Consider the following 14963-nt stretch of genomic DNA (forward strand, 5'->3'; position numbering starts at 1 on the left):
ACACTGCTTTTGCCTACTATGTTACATAGTTTGGCGTCGTCGGCAAACAGTGATACTTTTCCTCTAAGCCCTTGGGTCAAATCTCCTATGAATAAATTGAATAGAATCGGCCCTAAGACGGAGCCCTGAGGTACTCCACTCGTCACTGCTGACGTTTTGGAGGGGGTACCGTTTACCATCACCCTTTGAAGCCTACCATCTAGCCAATCCCTTATCCATGTAGTGAATGTATCCCCTAATCCCATCGATTTTAGTTTGTTCAACAGCCTGCGGTGCGGGACGCTAGCAAAAGCTTTGCTGAAGTCCAAATATATCACGTCCAGGGACTCTCCGGCATCCAGATGACTGGTCACCCAGTCAAAGAAGCCAATCAGATTAGATTGGCAGGACCTTCCCCTTGTAAACCCGTGTTGGTGTGGATCACGTAAATTTTCTTCGTCTAGAATTTTGTCGAGTTTTGTTTGATCAGTGTTTCCATGAGTTTGCACACTATGGATGTAAGACTCACCGGTCTGTAATTTTCTGTCTCTGTTCTGCAGCCCTTTTTGTGGAGTGGAATTACGTTAGCTGTTTTCCAGTCTAGGGGTACTTTTCCCGTGCGCATGGAAAGATTGAAGAGCACGGATAGTGGTTCAGCCAGAACTTCACTCAGCTCTCTGAGTACCCTGGGGTGTAGATTGTCAGGTCCCATGGCTTTGTCTACTTTGAGTCTTGAAAGTTTGTGTAGACGCTACTGGGTGTAAACTCGTAATCATGAAACAGGTCATTTTGGCTGTGTCTTATCTGTAGTTGTGGACCAGCTCCCGGTGCTTCACAGGTGAATACTGAGCAGAAGTATTCGTTTAGCAGTTCTGCCTTGGTAGTATCAGATTCTGCATAGTTTCCATCTGATTGCCTAAGGGGTTCTATCCCATCTTTGTTTCTCTTCCTGTCGCTAATGTACCTGAAGAAGGATTTGTCCCCTTTTTTAATGTTCAGTGCTAGATCTTCCTCTGTTCAAAGTTTGGCTTCCCTGACTGCCTTTTTGACAGCCTTAGATCTGGCCAGATAGTCTTCTTTTGCCTCCCTTCTCCCAAGATGTTTGTAGGTGATAAATTCATCTTTTTTCTTTTTAATGAGGTCCGAAATTTCCTTGCTGAACCATTGTGGTTTTTTGTTTCTCCGGCGTTTGCTTACTGTATTTATGTAGCGGCTAGATGCTTCGCTCAGGATGGATTTTAGATTTGACCACATAGTTTCCGGATTGTCAGTTTCTGCATGGCTTTGCAGCTCCTGATGGACAAAGTCTTTCATGTGGTCGAAGTCTGCGCCCCTAAAGTTGAGGACCCTCGTTGCTGTGTTTGATTTAGAGAAGCCTTTCCTGAGGTTGAGCCATACCATGTTGTAGTCACTGGAGGCCAGCGTGTCTCCCACTGATACTTCCGAGACACTGTCTCCATTTGTGAATACCAGGTCCAGTATTGCCTTTTCCCTGGTGGGCTCTAATACCATTTGTTTGAGTTGTGCACCCTTAATGGAGGTTAATATTCTTCTGCTACCACACGTAGTCGCGGAGAGGGTGTTCCAGTCTGCATCTGGCATGTTGAAGTCCCCCAACAGTACTGTGTCACCACGCAAAGTGATGTTCTCTATGTCCTCAATCAATTCCTTGTCTTTGTCTTCCTGTTGTCTTGGAGGCCTGTATACCACACCGAGGTAAAGGCATTTTTCATTCCCTCTGGCCAGGTTTACCCAAAGTGATTCCTCTGTGTATCTAACCTCTGTGATCCTGGTAGTTTTGATATTATCCTTAGTGTATAGTGCAACCCCCCTCCTAATTTGCCCTCTCTGTCCCGATGAAGTAGATTGTAGCCTGGTATAACCATATCCCACCCATGCGATTCTGTGAACCAGGTCTCGGATATTGCTACTATGTCAAGGTCAGCATTCCTTATCTCTGTTTCTAGTTCCAGGATTTTGTTGCCCAAGCTGTGTGCATTAACATACATTGCTCTCCAAATTTGTGATGAGATGCCTATCCCCTTTAGTGTGACTCTTGTTTTTTTGTGTATACTATGGGTACCTACCTTAGGCTCAGAAGTATGGGTTTTACTTGCTTCCCCAGGGTGGATCCTTGCTGCTCTGGTATGTATGTATGAACCCTCCCACAACTTACCTAGTTTAAAGCCTTCCGAAGTAGGCGTGCTAGTCGATGTCCAAAAATTTTCTTGCCTCTCCTTGTTAGGTGTAGTCCGTCAGGTCCCTGTAGTCCTTGTAGCGCCTCTCGGTGGTCTAGGAATCCAAAGTTCATCTCTAAACACCATTCGCGAAGCCACTCGTTGGTCCGATGGATACGCTCTTCCCTGTCTCTGCCTTTGTCTCTTACCGGGAGAATTGATGAGAAGACCACCTGTGCTCCTGTCTGCTTCAGCTTTCTTCCCAGGGCCTCGAAGTTTTTAGGGATGCTATCTGATGTGCTTCTGGCAGTATCGTTGATACCTACATGGTACCTATGTTCTTAAAAATCGCTGAGATCACTGCGTCCACCACTGGCGACTTTAAAGTAGCCCTATACCCATCCGGGATGGGATACCAATGAGCCATGATGCACGCTAACCGAAACGGCGCCTCCGACGTATTCCACTGCACCAGTACAATATCCTGAAAATCCTGATGCAGAGGAAAAGAGCGGGAAATAGTACGGATCCCCCTTAGAAGAGGGTCCCCCACAAGCGGGGTCTCCGGTGGCGCTTCCTCAAAACACAGCACTGAGGAGACCTGCTTAAACAGGTCTGGGAGCTCATCCATCTGAAAAAAGTGCACCACGGACACCTCATTGCCAGAAGGCGGGAAACCCAACGCCCCACTGCCAGCGGTTGTCCCCTCGGGAGGATCCTGGAATTCCTAAAAAGGGTCCAGGTCCTCATCTAGGCCAACATGCTCCTCTGACCACCAATCCGTAACCCAAGGCACCCACGGGCGCTTGGACAAGGAAGAGGGGACGCCAAAGGAGAAGAGGGAGGCAAAGCCACAGGGGGTGCGGAGGGACCCCCTGTGAAACCCCTCTGGGCACACGTAGGGCCCCCAGCTGCCTGAAAATAAGCTCTGCACAAAGAAAATTGTAAGTTAAAGGGAAGCAACCCTTCAGACCGGCACTACCTCAGGATTTTTTTTTCAGAACAGACTCTACAGGCTCTCAAAGCAATATGCCTTGCTTGATTTAGGGGCCAAGGCTTACTGCTGAGGCTCCTCAAAAAAAAAAAAAAAAAGTGGGGAGATGGAGGAAATGGGGGGAGGGACCCCGCTCAAGACCCACTAGGTTTGACACCCCCAAGGTCGGACAGACCCCCAAACAGGGCCCACCCAAGCTCGATCCGGCCAAAAACAGGGACTAGAAACCCCTAAACAAATTCCAACAGCCCTACCAAGGGAGATGGGTACAGCAAGCTCCCAGTTCAATCTTAGCAATTTCCTGATCCACTAAAGACCAGTTAGCTGTCTCACAGTCAGAAACTCTCTCAGAGCACTGGAAACAAGCCTGGGGTACCAGACCACCACAAATCGCCTCCTGGACAGCCAAGGCATTCACATCAAAACTTTGTTTAATAGAGCCTCCATTTTACAGTCCTGAGAGTCTCTCAGGGCCAAGCCGCCTTCCACCGGCACAATAAGTCTGCGTGCAATAGATGAGACTACTGCATCAGACACAGGAGACTTAAAGGTTTCTCTATCCCCATCCAGAATGGGGTAGAGTCTGGCTATGGACCAAGTCAATAGAAAAGGCGTGTATGGAACTTTCCACTGAGCGTGCACTACACCCTGAATATCCTGATGCATAGGGAAAGAGCGGGATGCTGACCAAATCCCTCTAAGTGTCCACAACACGAGGGGTGTCCTTAACTTCCTCTTCAAAGTCTAAAACTGAAGACACCTGAAGAATGAACTCCTGCAACTCTTCCCAATGAAAAATGTTCATAACCAACACATCCTCGCCAACCTGCACCTCTGAAAAATCTCCATCCAAAACATCCGGCCCCCCTAACAGATCTGGAAGGTCCTCCCCAAGATCCAAAACTTCATCTGGAGAAAACGGATCAGCCAGAAAAGAATCCTCGTCCCAAGACACCCGTGGCTTGGTCGATGGCTGAGGAGGCTGGAAAGAGGCAGCCGTAGCAGAAGACTGAAGGGAAGGGAAAAAAACCCCAAATGACCCCGAGACCCTCCGAACTGAAGCAGAACCCCCAGCCGCCTGTAAATAAGCTTTGCACATGGCTGAGACAAAATCAGGGCAATCCAGAAAACACAGCAGGAGAAGAAGACACATTTAAGACTTGTTCCTATCTCTCTAAGACAGGAGGAAGGTTGCCTGAGGCTGTGGGCAAAATAGACGTGCTTCCCACCAAAACCAAGATAAGGGTCGTCGCTAAACTGTCACCTGAAATAATATTTGGCACCGAAGCCAAACTCAACTTCACCGCTACAGAAACACCACTAGCAGCCGCAGCAATAAGGGAATCCCCAGCCTCCCCAGTGGTCCACAACACCGAATCTGCCTGGCTGCCGGCAGATGAGGATACCCCAGTGTGGGCAGCAGGTGAGGCCCTGATGTCACCACTGCCTTCCACCGACAAACCGTACGCACCTGAAGGGGAGCCTGACACGCTGACACTCTAAGCCAGGTCCCCCTCGAGGTGGCCAGAACATTTAGTGCATCCGCCAACTGCATCTACCGCTCAGCGCCCACATAAAATGTTGCTGCTTTTTTTAAGTGCTCATACTGAAAGCACCAAAAAAACCATGCACAACAACGCTGTACAAAAACAGTGGCCTCAGGATCACTGTATGCTCCGTTGCTTTCTTTTTTCTTTTTAAACTTCTTACAGCTAACCAGCTGTCTCAAGACAGCAGACCACACAGGCATTCTAAAATGTAGTCTGTGCTGAACAGGTGGCCAGGCATACAGTTGAGGCTCCTCTAAATTCAGGAAACCTGGGGAGGTGGGGGAAATGGGGGGAAGGGATTCGACCCTTCCAAGTGTGGAACCCCTGAAGTCAGTAGGACCCCCGAAAGGATCCCCCCAAGCTCTGTCCAGACAGCAAAAGGGACCAGAAAAATTCCCTAACCAGATCCAATAGGCCCAAAACAAACCTCAGCACAGCCTGCACAATCTTACCACTCCACCTACTGGAGACTGAGAAAAGATTGATTGTAATAGGGACTGCACAGCCCACTTGTACAGAAGCCAAAAGTTAATGTCTCAATCTTCACTGCTGGCAGAGTAGCGTAAACCCATCCATTTCTGTGCTGGTCTGGAGGGACGCTAAAGAAACATGATGGGGGGGGGCGTTCTCCAGAGATTTATCCTGAGGTAGAGAAGAGGGGCAGAGAACAGATTCCAAGGGAGGGAGGGGTGAAAAGGAGAGAAATAGGAAGAGATGGTGCTATAGAGGGGAGGGAAGAGATGAGATGGTGCCCGAGGAGAGACAGTGCCAAGGGGAGCAAAGTGACAGGGCAGGAAGATGGTGCCCATGGAATGGAGTGCAGAGGATGGAAGATGATTATTAAAAAAAAAAATCACCAGATTTTCAGGTCCTTTTACAAAGCATTCTACTACCACTACTACTTATTATTTCTAAAGCTCTACCATATGCATGCAGTGCTGTACAACAAACACGCAAGCGAAGGTCCCTGCTCAAAGAGCTTACAATCTAATTAAGACAGACATAAGACAAAGGTGACATACATGTTACTTAGGTGGGGGAAACATTAGACTTATGCGGTGGTTAAGCCACTCCTCAAAACACCCTCACTGGACCCCTCCTGCCCATCCAACTATCGCCCTGTCTCCTTTCTTCTTATCCAAGCTATTTGAGTGTGCTGATCTCCGTTGCTGCCTGGACTTCCTTTCAACTTGACAGTTTCTTGATCCTCTACAATCTGGCTTTTGCATCAGAGATGACCTTTCCTGTAGCCACAAGCGATTTCAACACTCCAGCTGCTCATAGGAAGCAAATTTAGAAATTGCCTGCCGTGAAGGTAAGGGGCAGGGAGGGAGAAAGGGAGGAAAGGTGGGGCGGAGAAGAACAGACGCTGAAGGGAACTGGGAAAGGTGGGGTGGAGAGGAACAGACGCTGAAGGGAACTGGGGAAGGTGGGGTGGAGAGGAACAGACGCTGAAGGGAAATGGGGAAGGTGGGGTAGGGAGGAACAGACGCTGAAGGGAACTGGGGAAGGTGGGGTGGAGAGGAATAGAAACTGAAGGGAAATGTGGCAGAGAGAGATTCCAGACAATGGGGGGAGTGGATGGAAGAAGATGGGTGCCAGACCAATTGGGAGGGAGAGATGGAAGAGAGAGGAACAGTAAAAGAGCATATGGAAGAGACAGAGAAGGCAGACAGTTGATGGAAAGAAATGAATGAGAATAAGATGAGGAAAGCAGAAACCAGACAACAAAGGTAGAAAAAATTTTATATATATATATATATATATATATAATTTTTTTTTTGCTTTAGGATAAAGTAGTATATTAGTTGTGTTGATAAAAATGTATAAACAAAGCCCTGTCAACTGAACATCTCTTTCTCCAGTTCAGCAGCCAGAACTTTGATTTATAAGGAAGGAATAAGCTAAATATCGCAGTACTTAGGCTTGTATGGATGCTGCGGGGACAGTGGTCGCGGGGACAGGGACAGATTTTTTTCCCCATGTAATTCTCTACTACCAACCTCGCTATTCTCATGTCACCCCTCTCCTTAAATCACTTCACTGGCTCTCTATCCGCCATCGCATACAGTTCAAGCTCCTATTGCTGATCTACAAGTGTGTTCATTCTGGTGCCCCTCAATATCTTGCCTCTCTTCTCTCTCCTTATACACTTCCCAGAGAACTCTTTTCCTCAGTTAAGCTGCTCTTAGCTGTACCCTTCTCCTCCTCTGCCAATTAAAGACTTTGTTCCTTTCATCTAGCTGCCCCCTGTGCCTGGAATAAATTGCCCAAGTTTGTCCGCCAAGCCCCTTTCTTCGTTTAAAAGCAGATTATAAACCCACCTTTTTGATATAACCTTCAATCCATACCCCTACTCCCTACTGCCCACCAACCCAGCCAGCAGATTAACAGTTCCCCTTAACTGTATCCATGACATCCTGTTTGTCTGTCTTGGCCGTTTAGATTGTAAATTCTTTTGAGCAGGGACTGTCTTCTCTGTGACTGCGTATGTCTGATAGTGTTATAGAAATAATAGTAGTAGAAGACTGGATGTAGGTAGAGAGGGAATGGGCTTTACAGGTTGTCAGGGTAGAACATAAATGCAGTTTCAAAAAGTTGGGTTTTAGTCTAGATTCAACTAGCACAAGAGAGGGGGCCTGATGCACTGAGTCAGGCAAGAGGTTCCAGGCATAAGGTGCAGCAAAGCAAAAGGAACCAAGTCAGGAGTTGGCAGTAGAGGAGAAGGGCATCGACAAGAGACTCACATGACGGACGGAGTATAGGGGGATACAAGGGAGGAACTGCAGAAAGAATAGAAAAGGAGTCTGAATTTACAGTATGTTCTATTCCTATGGGCAGCTTAGCAGCGCAGCATTGTAAAAGCCTGCCTTTATTTTTAGTAGGGCTATATATGCTAAACTTATTTCAACTCTTTTTCATTTGGATCATTGTATTAATCCCTAGTTTCTAGCAATGTAGACATGTGAGCAACACACAACATCCTATTAAAAACGTACCTTTCTTCTTCAAACTCTTTGCCAAAGAGGATATTGTCCCTGAGCGTAGCATTGAGAATCCAAGCCTGTTGAGCCACGTAAGCAAAAGTCCCATTTACTGCTAAACTGCCCTCCAACAATGTCATCTATAGTAGAACACAAGAGCAAGTTCGTGAACAATGGCAGTGCAATAAGGACCTGCCCATCACTAAAGCTATTTCAGGGCAGGTATTACACAGGCAAACAGAGCTGATCCTAGTAGGACAATTAAAGCGGTCAAACCCATTTTTTTATTTCTATCTCTTCCTCAAAGTGGAATAATAAATGTACTCTTACCTGCCCCAGGATGGCAGAGATCAATGAGGTTTTCCCACATCCCACACTGCCACAGATTCCAACCAATTTGCCCTGAATGCAAGGAAAAAAAAAAAATTACAGATTTATAACTTCCTTTTTTTTTCAAAATCTTTATTCATTTTTCATAACAACATATATGTAATAGGATGGGATATTTATTGTTGTGCATTACTGGTTATAATAAAATGTTTAAAGTGTTTGAGGAAGAAGGATGGGGGGAGGGACAGATTTCATGTCAGATTAATTGTATTATCAAAAAGGGATGTATAATTATATATAAATTTGGAAGGAATATTTTATTGATATGGAAAAGGGTGGGAGGTGGGGGGGGAATAAAAACATGTATAATAATATTATTTAAGAATGCCAAGTGTGTTATGTAAATTAATTGTAATAATACTGTACACTTGTTGAAAGAAATAAAGGAATAAAGATTTAAAAAAAAAAAAAAAATCTTTATTCATTTTTCATCTTACATCAAGTGCACAATATTACAACATTTAAATTTATACACATCACTTGAATTTCTTTCAATTATTATCTTAAAAACATAAATTTATTCCCTCCCCACCCATCCTTCCCACCAAAATTTTAATCATAAATTCTGTATAAATATTACATTCTTATCTATCGATTAAACCTTAAATAAAACTTTATACCACCCCCATATTAAAAATGTTCTTTCAATGAAAAATGGCATCTAATCTTGCAATAAGTTAATGGCCCCCAGATCTTTTTAAAATTATTATAATTTCCTTTTTGTTTGGCAATTGTTCTTTCCATTTTGTAAATATGGCACAATGAGTTCCACCAGAATGTATAGTTAAGTCTACTATAATTTTTCCAATTTTTGGTGATATGTTGTATAGCGACTCCTGTCATAATCAATAAAAGTTTATTATTGCTTGCTGAAATTTGACTTTTTATTCTCATTGATGTACCAAAGAGAATTGTATCTAAGATAATAATACCCTAAGCGCACATGCGCACTTCAATTTTTGTGGCTCTGTGGTCCATCGCTCTGTGGTCGGCAGAGAAATGTTGCACAGTGTGGCGCGTGTGCGGCACGTGCACACATTGGGAGCCGATATCAGGGAGAGAAGGAGGAGGCAGCGGCGACCGAGCTACGGAGCTAGGGGAGAGAAGGCCACAACTACTGCCGCTCCATGGTCGCACAGCCTTCTCCTCTGCCTCCACTCTCCCCTCTGGGTGAATTTCTGGGTGGAGGATGAGGATTTGTTGGAGGCTGGTGGTGCTGCCGCAGTGGGGGTGGGATGGGCTGGGGGGGGGGCGGTCAAAGTAAGGGGAGCGGGGCGCAGGCAGGGAACGGGAGAGAGGGAAGGAAAGACAGACAAGACAGCGGCCAAGGAGAGAGAGAGAGAGAAAGAGATAGAAAGACAGACAGCGGCCAAAGAGAGAGAGACAGAAAGACACACAGGCAGCGGCCAAGGAAAGAGAGAGAGAGAGAGAAAGAGACAAAAAGGGACATAAACAGCGGCCAAGGAGAGAGAGAAAAAGACAGAAACATACACAGACAGCAGCCAAGGAAAGAAAGAGATAGAAAGACAGACAGACAACGGCCAACGAGAGAGAAAGAGACAGAAAGACAGACAGACACACAGCGGCCAATGAGAGAGAGAGAAAGAGACAGAAAGGCACATAAACAGTGGGCAAGGAGAAAGAGACAGAAACATACACAGACAGTGGCCAAGGAGAGAGAGAGAGAAAGAAAGAGACAGAGAAAGACAGACACATAGCGGCCAATGAGAGAGAGAGACAAAAAGGCACATAAATTATGAAATTATGAAAGTGGCGCCATTAGAATTTAAATTATCATTGCTACACTACTTAGCCCAGAATCTAAAAAACGGGAAGTTCCTCACTAACAACAGTCACATAATAATAACCCCAATCCTAAAAAATAGAAAGGAACCATCAGCGTTAATAACCAACTACAGACCAATAGCATCCATCCCACTTATGTAAAAATCATGGAGGGATTGGTTCACACCCAACTGATGGAATATCTCAACCAGTTCTCTCTCCTCCATGAAACTCAATCCGATTTTAGACCTTTATTCAGTACGGAGACAGTAATCACGGCTATCTTAGACTATCTGCGACTATTGTTTAGCAAGGGCCTCAATGCCCTGATCATGCAATTCGATATGAGCTCTGCTTTCGATCTGGTAGACCATGAGAAATTGCTCCAATGCCTGGATGCCATTGGCATCAGGGATGAGGTGTTAAACTGGTTTCATGGCTTCCTTACATCTCGTACCTATCAGGTAGAAACATAGAAACATAGAAAAAAGCAGCAGAAAAGGGCTAAAGCCCACCAAGTCTGCCCATTCCAAGTATCCCCTCCCCTGAATTTACTCCCTTAAAAATCCCACATGAGTATCCCATTTTCTCTTAAAATCCGTCACGCTGCTGGCCTTTATCACCTGGAGTGGGAGTCTGTTCCAATGATCCACTACTCTTTCGGTGAAGAAGTACTTCCTGGAGTTGCCATGAAACTTCCCTCCCCTGATCTTCAGCGGATGCCCTCTGGTGGTAGAGCAATTCTTCCAGTGTGCCACAAGGGTCACCGCTATCCCCATTGCTTTTCAATGTCTACATGTCCTTACTGGGCTTGCAATTGATCCAGCTAGCGATAAAACTATTCAGTTACGCAGATAACTTTACGCTCATCATCCCATTTGCTAACTCTATCTCGGAAACCATTCCCAAGACAACAGAAGCAATAAATGTGATGGAACAATGGATGTCAGACTTCAAGCTCAAACTCAATCCAGAAAAAACGAAATTCTTCATTGCTTCCCCTCACCCGTTTGACACCAAAACCCCACTATGCATCAACGATCTTAATTACCTTATTCAGTCCACCATGAAGATACTGGGTGTAACTCTAGATCAGTGCCTAACCATGAAAGACCAGGTGGACTCCTTAATCAGAAGGGGTTTTTTCACTCTCTGGAAACTGAGATCCGTTAAGCCATATTTTGACACATCAGCATTCAGAATCCTGGTACAATCCCTCGTACTAAGTCAACTTGACTACTGCAACATCGCCTATTTAGCAATTTCCCAAAAGAATATGCGACGTCTGCAGCTTGTGCAAAATGCAGCGGTCAGACTTATCTTTAGCTTAAAGAGGTTTATCACGTAACACCTTATTACCGGCAGTTGCACTGGCTACCGACAGAAGCATGCGTAAAGTTTAAGTTCGTCTGCCTCTGCTTCAAAGTACTATATGGTCTAGCCCCTAAATACATAACAGACCTTTTCACCTTCTCCAACAACAAACACAAGAGAATCTCACACCTGAACTTCGTTTCCCCCCCAGTCAGAGGGGGGGAAACAAACACCACAAACACCTTCTCTCACATCAAGCAGCATTATGGGGCAAAGACCTAAAACAATTGCTTTCGCCCTCCACTTACGAGGAATTCAGGAAGCACCTAAAAACATACCTAGTCCTGAAGTACCTAGACAACTGACCCGCACACCACTCTCAACAACGATTTTCTTGACCTACTTCTCACTCTCTTTAGGTCACTCATTTTGTACCTCTTATAATCTTTTGTAAACCGCATAGAACTTCACGGTATTGCGGTATATAAACTGTTATTATTATTATAATAAACAGCGGCCAAGGAGAAAGTAAGAGAAAAAGACAGAAACATACACAGACAGCAGCCAAGGAGAGAAAGAGATAGAAAGACAGACAGACACAGACAGTGGCCAAGAAGATAGAGAGAAAGAGACAGAAAGGCACTTAAACAGTGGCCAAGGAGAAAGAGCGAGAAAGAGGCAGAAACATACATAGACAGCAGCCAAGGAGAGAGAGAGAGAGAAAGAGACAGAAAGACAGACACACAGCTGCCAACGAGAAAGAGAGAAAAAGACAGAAAGACAGACAGCGGCCAAGGAGAGAGGGAGAGACATAAAGACAGGCAGACAGAAGCCAAGGAGAGAGAGAGAAAGAGACAGACACACAGAAAGAGACAGACACACAGAGCGACAGAGGGAGACACACAGAAAGACAGTGGCCAAGGAGAGAGGGAGAGACAGAAAGACAGGCAGACAGCGGCCAAGGAGAGAGAGAGAGAGAGAGACAGGAAGACACACAGATAGTGGTCAAGGAGAGACACAGAAAGAAAGAAAGACAGACAGACAGTGGCCAAAGAGAGAGAGAGAGAGACAGAAAGAAAGACAGTGGCCTATGAGAGAGACAAAGAAAGACAGACCCATCTATTCTAGTACCCGTTAATGTAACGGGCTTAAAGACTAGTCATATGATAATGATACATGGTTCTCTAATAAACAATTAATTTGAGACCAAATTGATTTCCAAAATTGATACAGGGAAGAACTACTAAGAAGTTGTTCTCACTCCTGACAGCTTTACCATGTACATAATTTCTGCCTTCTCTTCAGGGAGCTCACTTGCCAAATTCTGAAGCACTCAATTGCTAAAAAATCACACACAAGAAAAGTTGAGTGACAGTGCTAGGGCATAAATATGAGAAAAAAATAGTACAAGAAGGCACTAGAAGAGAATTATGGAATTGAATCCCCATTGCCTTAAGGGTCTCTAGCTCCTTTCAATTTTTTTGCAAATCATTTTGGAAATCACTCTTAGTCTTTTTCTCTTTGACCTATTGGCTCTTTCTCTAATATCATTCTGTATTTTTTTTAAATACTGTTAACCAAGTCGAGCTCCTTGTTTGGTGATGACCTGGTATACAAAGTTAAGTTTTAGTTTAGTTTTAGTCCTGTGAGCCAACATTGGGCTGAAAGGCCCAGATTCTATAACCAGCGCTGTTGTCAGTTGCTGCCAATTGCATGTCAATCACATGACGGCACCAGGTACAGAATTGCACCTCCGGCAAAGACAGGCACCACAAATATAGGCAAGGGTTTTCCAGGCCTACCTTTGATGTGAATCGCATCTCTGTAGGCACTTTAGGCCACCTAATGTCACTTCTGGAATCAGCCATGCCTACAGTGGCATTAGGTGGCCTAAAGCACCTACGGAGATGCGATTCCAGCACCAATCTTTTATGTGCCAGGAGGTGTCTTGAAACTCAGCTATAAACGTGGTTTAAATGACAGTTTTTATCGAGCTTGGGTACTTACCAGTATTGCTTAGAGAATCTAGGCCTAAGTGACAGGGAGTTAATGTTGTTAAAAAAAGTGAGGGTGATGATTACATTTTTTGCAAATATTGGTATAGAGAATGGAATGGAATGTGCGGTTCCTTGGGGACTATGGGAAGAGAGATGCAATATTATAAAGTGAATTGTATGTTGCTCTCTCTATGTGGCAATATTGTCCGAGTGAACTGCTTTGTTGTATATTTCTGGTTTGTATTTGCTTCTGTTATAAAGAATTATCAAAAAAAAAGAGAGAATTTGGTTTTGGAGAATAGGATGTACAATGTCAGCGTCTATGAGGCAAACATGGTTTTTTTTGTTACATAGAGCTTTTTGGACCCCAGTTAGATTACAAAAATTAAATAGTTCCTTGTCTAATAGATGCTGGCATTGTAATCTAGATGTAGGGACGTTGGATCATCTCTTGTATTATTGTCCCCATATCTTAGCCTTTTGGAATTCAATCTGGGATCAAATAAATTGTTTATTGGAAAATCATGAAGCATTATCTTATGATACTGTGATATTTGGAATGTCCATGAGAAAAAAAGAGTCAGATATCATCGTGTAACAATAAACTTTTATTGATCATGACAGGAGTTGCCATCCAACATATTACTAAAAACTGGAAAGACCACAGTAGACTTAATTTCAATTTCTGGTGGAATTCGTTGCGTCACTTATATAGAATGGAAAGATCATTGGCGGTACAGAATGGAAATTATAAAAATTTTATAAAAATATGGGAGCCATTAACATCTTTTTGTCATGATTAATGCCATTTTTCTATTAATTAAACACCATTTAGTGTTGAAAGAAGGGAAGGGTTTAATGGGAAGGTTTATGATCTTATAATGAACTAGTGTTTAAGCCCGTTACAATAACGGGTGCTAGAGTAGATGTCTGTATGTCTGTTTTTTTGTTTTTTATTTGTCTCTCTCTCTCTCCCTGGACGCTGTCTGTCAGTCATTCTTTGTGTCTGTGTCTCCTCCTGGTCCCCTGTCTGTGCGTTTTTCTTTCTGTCTGTCTCCCTGGCTCCCCTGCTTGCCAAAGCAGCCTCCTTTCCCTCTCCCCCTGTTGTGCAATGACTGCCTGCTTCTTGGCCCCCTTCTGTTCCCCCCCATGATTGCTTTCTGCCCCCAGAACAACCATTCCCCCAAAGCAGCCTCCTTTCCCTCTCCCCCTGTTGTGCAATGCCTGCCTGCTTCGTGGCCCCCCTTCTGTTCCTCCCCCCTCCCTGATTGCTGTCTGCCTCCAGCACACCCCTCCCCCCAAAGCAGCCCCCTTTCGCTCTCCCTCTGGCCTCCTGTTGTGCCATGCCTGCCTGCTCCGTGGCCCTCTTCTGTTCCCTCCATGATTGCTGTCGGCCCCCCAGGACAACCATCCCCCCAAAGCAGCCTCTGTTGTGCAATGCCTGCCTGCTTCGTGGCCACCCTTCTGTTCCTCCCCGATCCCTGATTGCTGTCTACCCCCAGCATACCCCTCCCCCCAAAGCAGCCCCCTTTCGCTCTCCCTCTGGCCCCCTGTTGTGCCATGCCTGCCTGCTCCGTGGCCCTCTTCTGTTCCCTCCATGATTGCTGTCGGCCCCCCAGGACAACCATCCCCCCAAAGCAGCCTCTGTTGTGCAATGCCTGCCTGCTTCGTGGCCACCCTTCTGTTCCTCCCCGATCCCTGATTGCTGTCTACCCCCAGCATCCCCCTCCCCCCAAAGCAGCCCCCTTTCGCTCTCCCTCTGGCCCCCTGTTGTGCCATGCCTGCCTGCTCTG

General features: G+C 45.3%; 1 protein-coding gene across 2 annotated transcripts in view; it reads right to left on the reverse strand.

Moving 5' to 3' along the window:
- The window catches only part of ABCC5 (ATP binding cassette subfamily C member 5), a 273093-nt gene that overhangs the window by 171039 nt on the left and 87091 nt on the right, over positions 1 to 14963 (reverse strand). For both annotated transcript variants that reach the window (XM_033958465.1, XM_033958466.1), the window contains 2 exons: positions 8015 to 8086; positions 7700 to 7824 (listed from right to left, as the gene is read on the reverse strand). In XM_033958465.1, the coding sequence (XP_033814356.1) occupies positions 7700 to 7824; positions 8015 to 8086 (197 nt within the window). The remainder of the gene's footprint in view (positions 1 to 7699; positions 7825 to 8014; positions 8087 to 14963) is intronic.

Source organism: Geotrypetes seraphini, chromosome 9 (genome assembly GCF_902459505.1).
Source record: "Geotrypetes seraphini chromosome 9, aGeoSer1.1, whole genome shotgun sequence".
Lineage (NCBI taxonomy): Eukaryota > Metazoa > Chordata > Amphibia > Gymnophiona > Dermophiidae > Geotrypetes > Geotrypetes seraphini.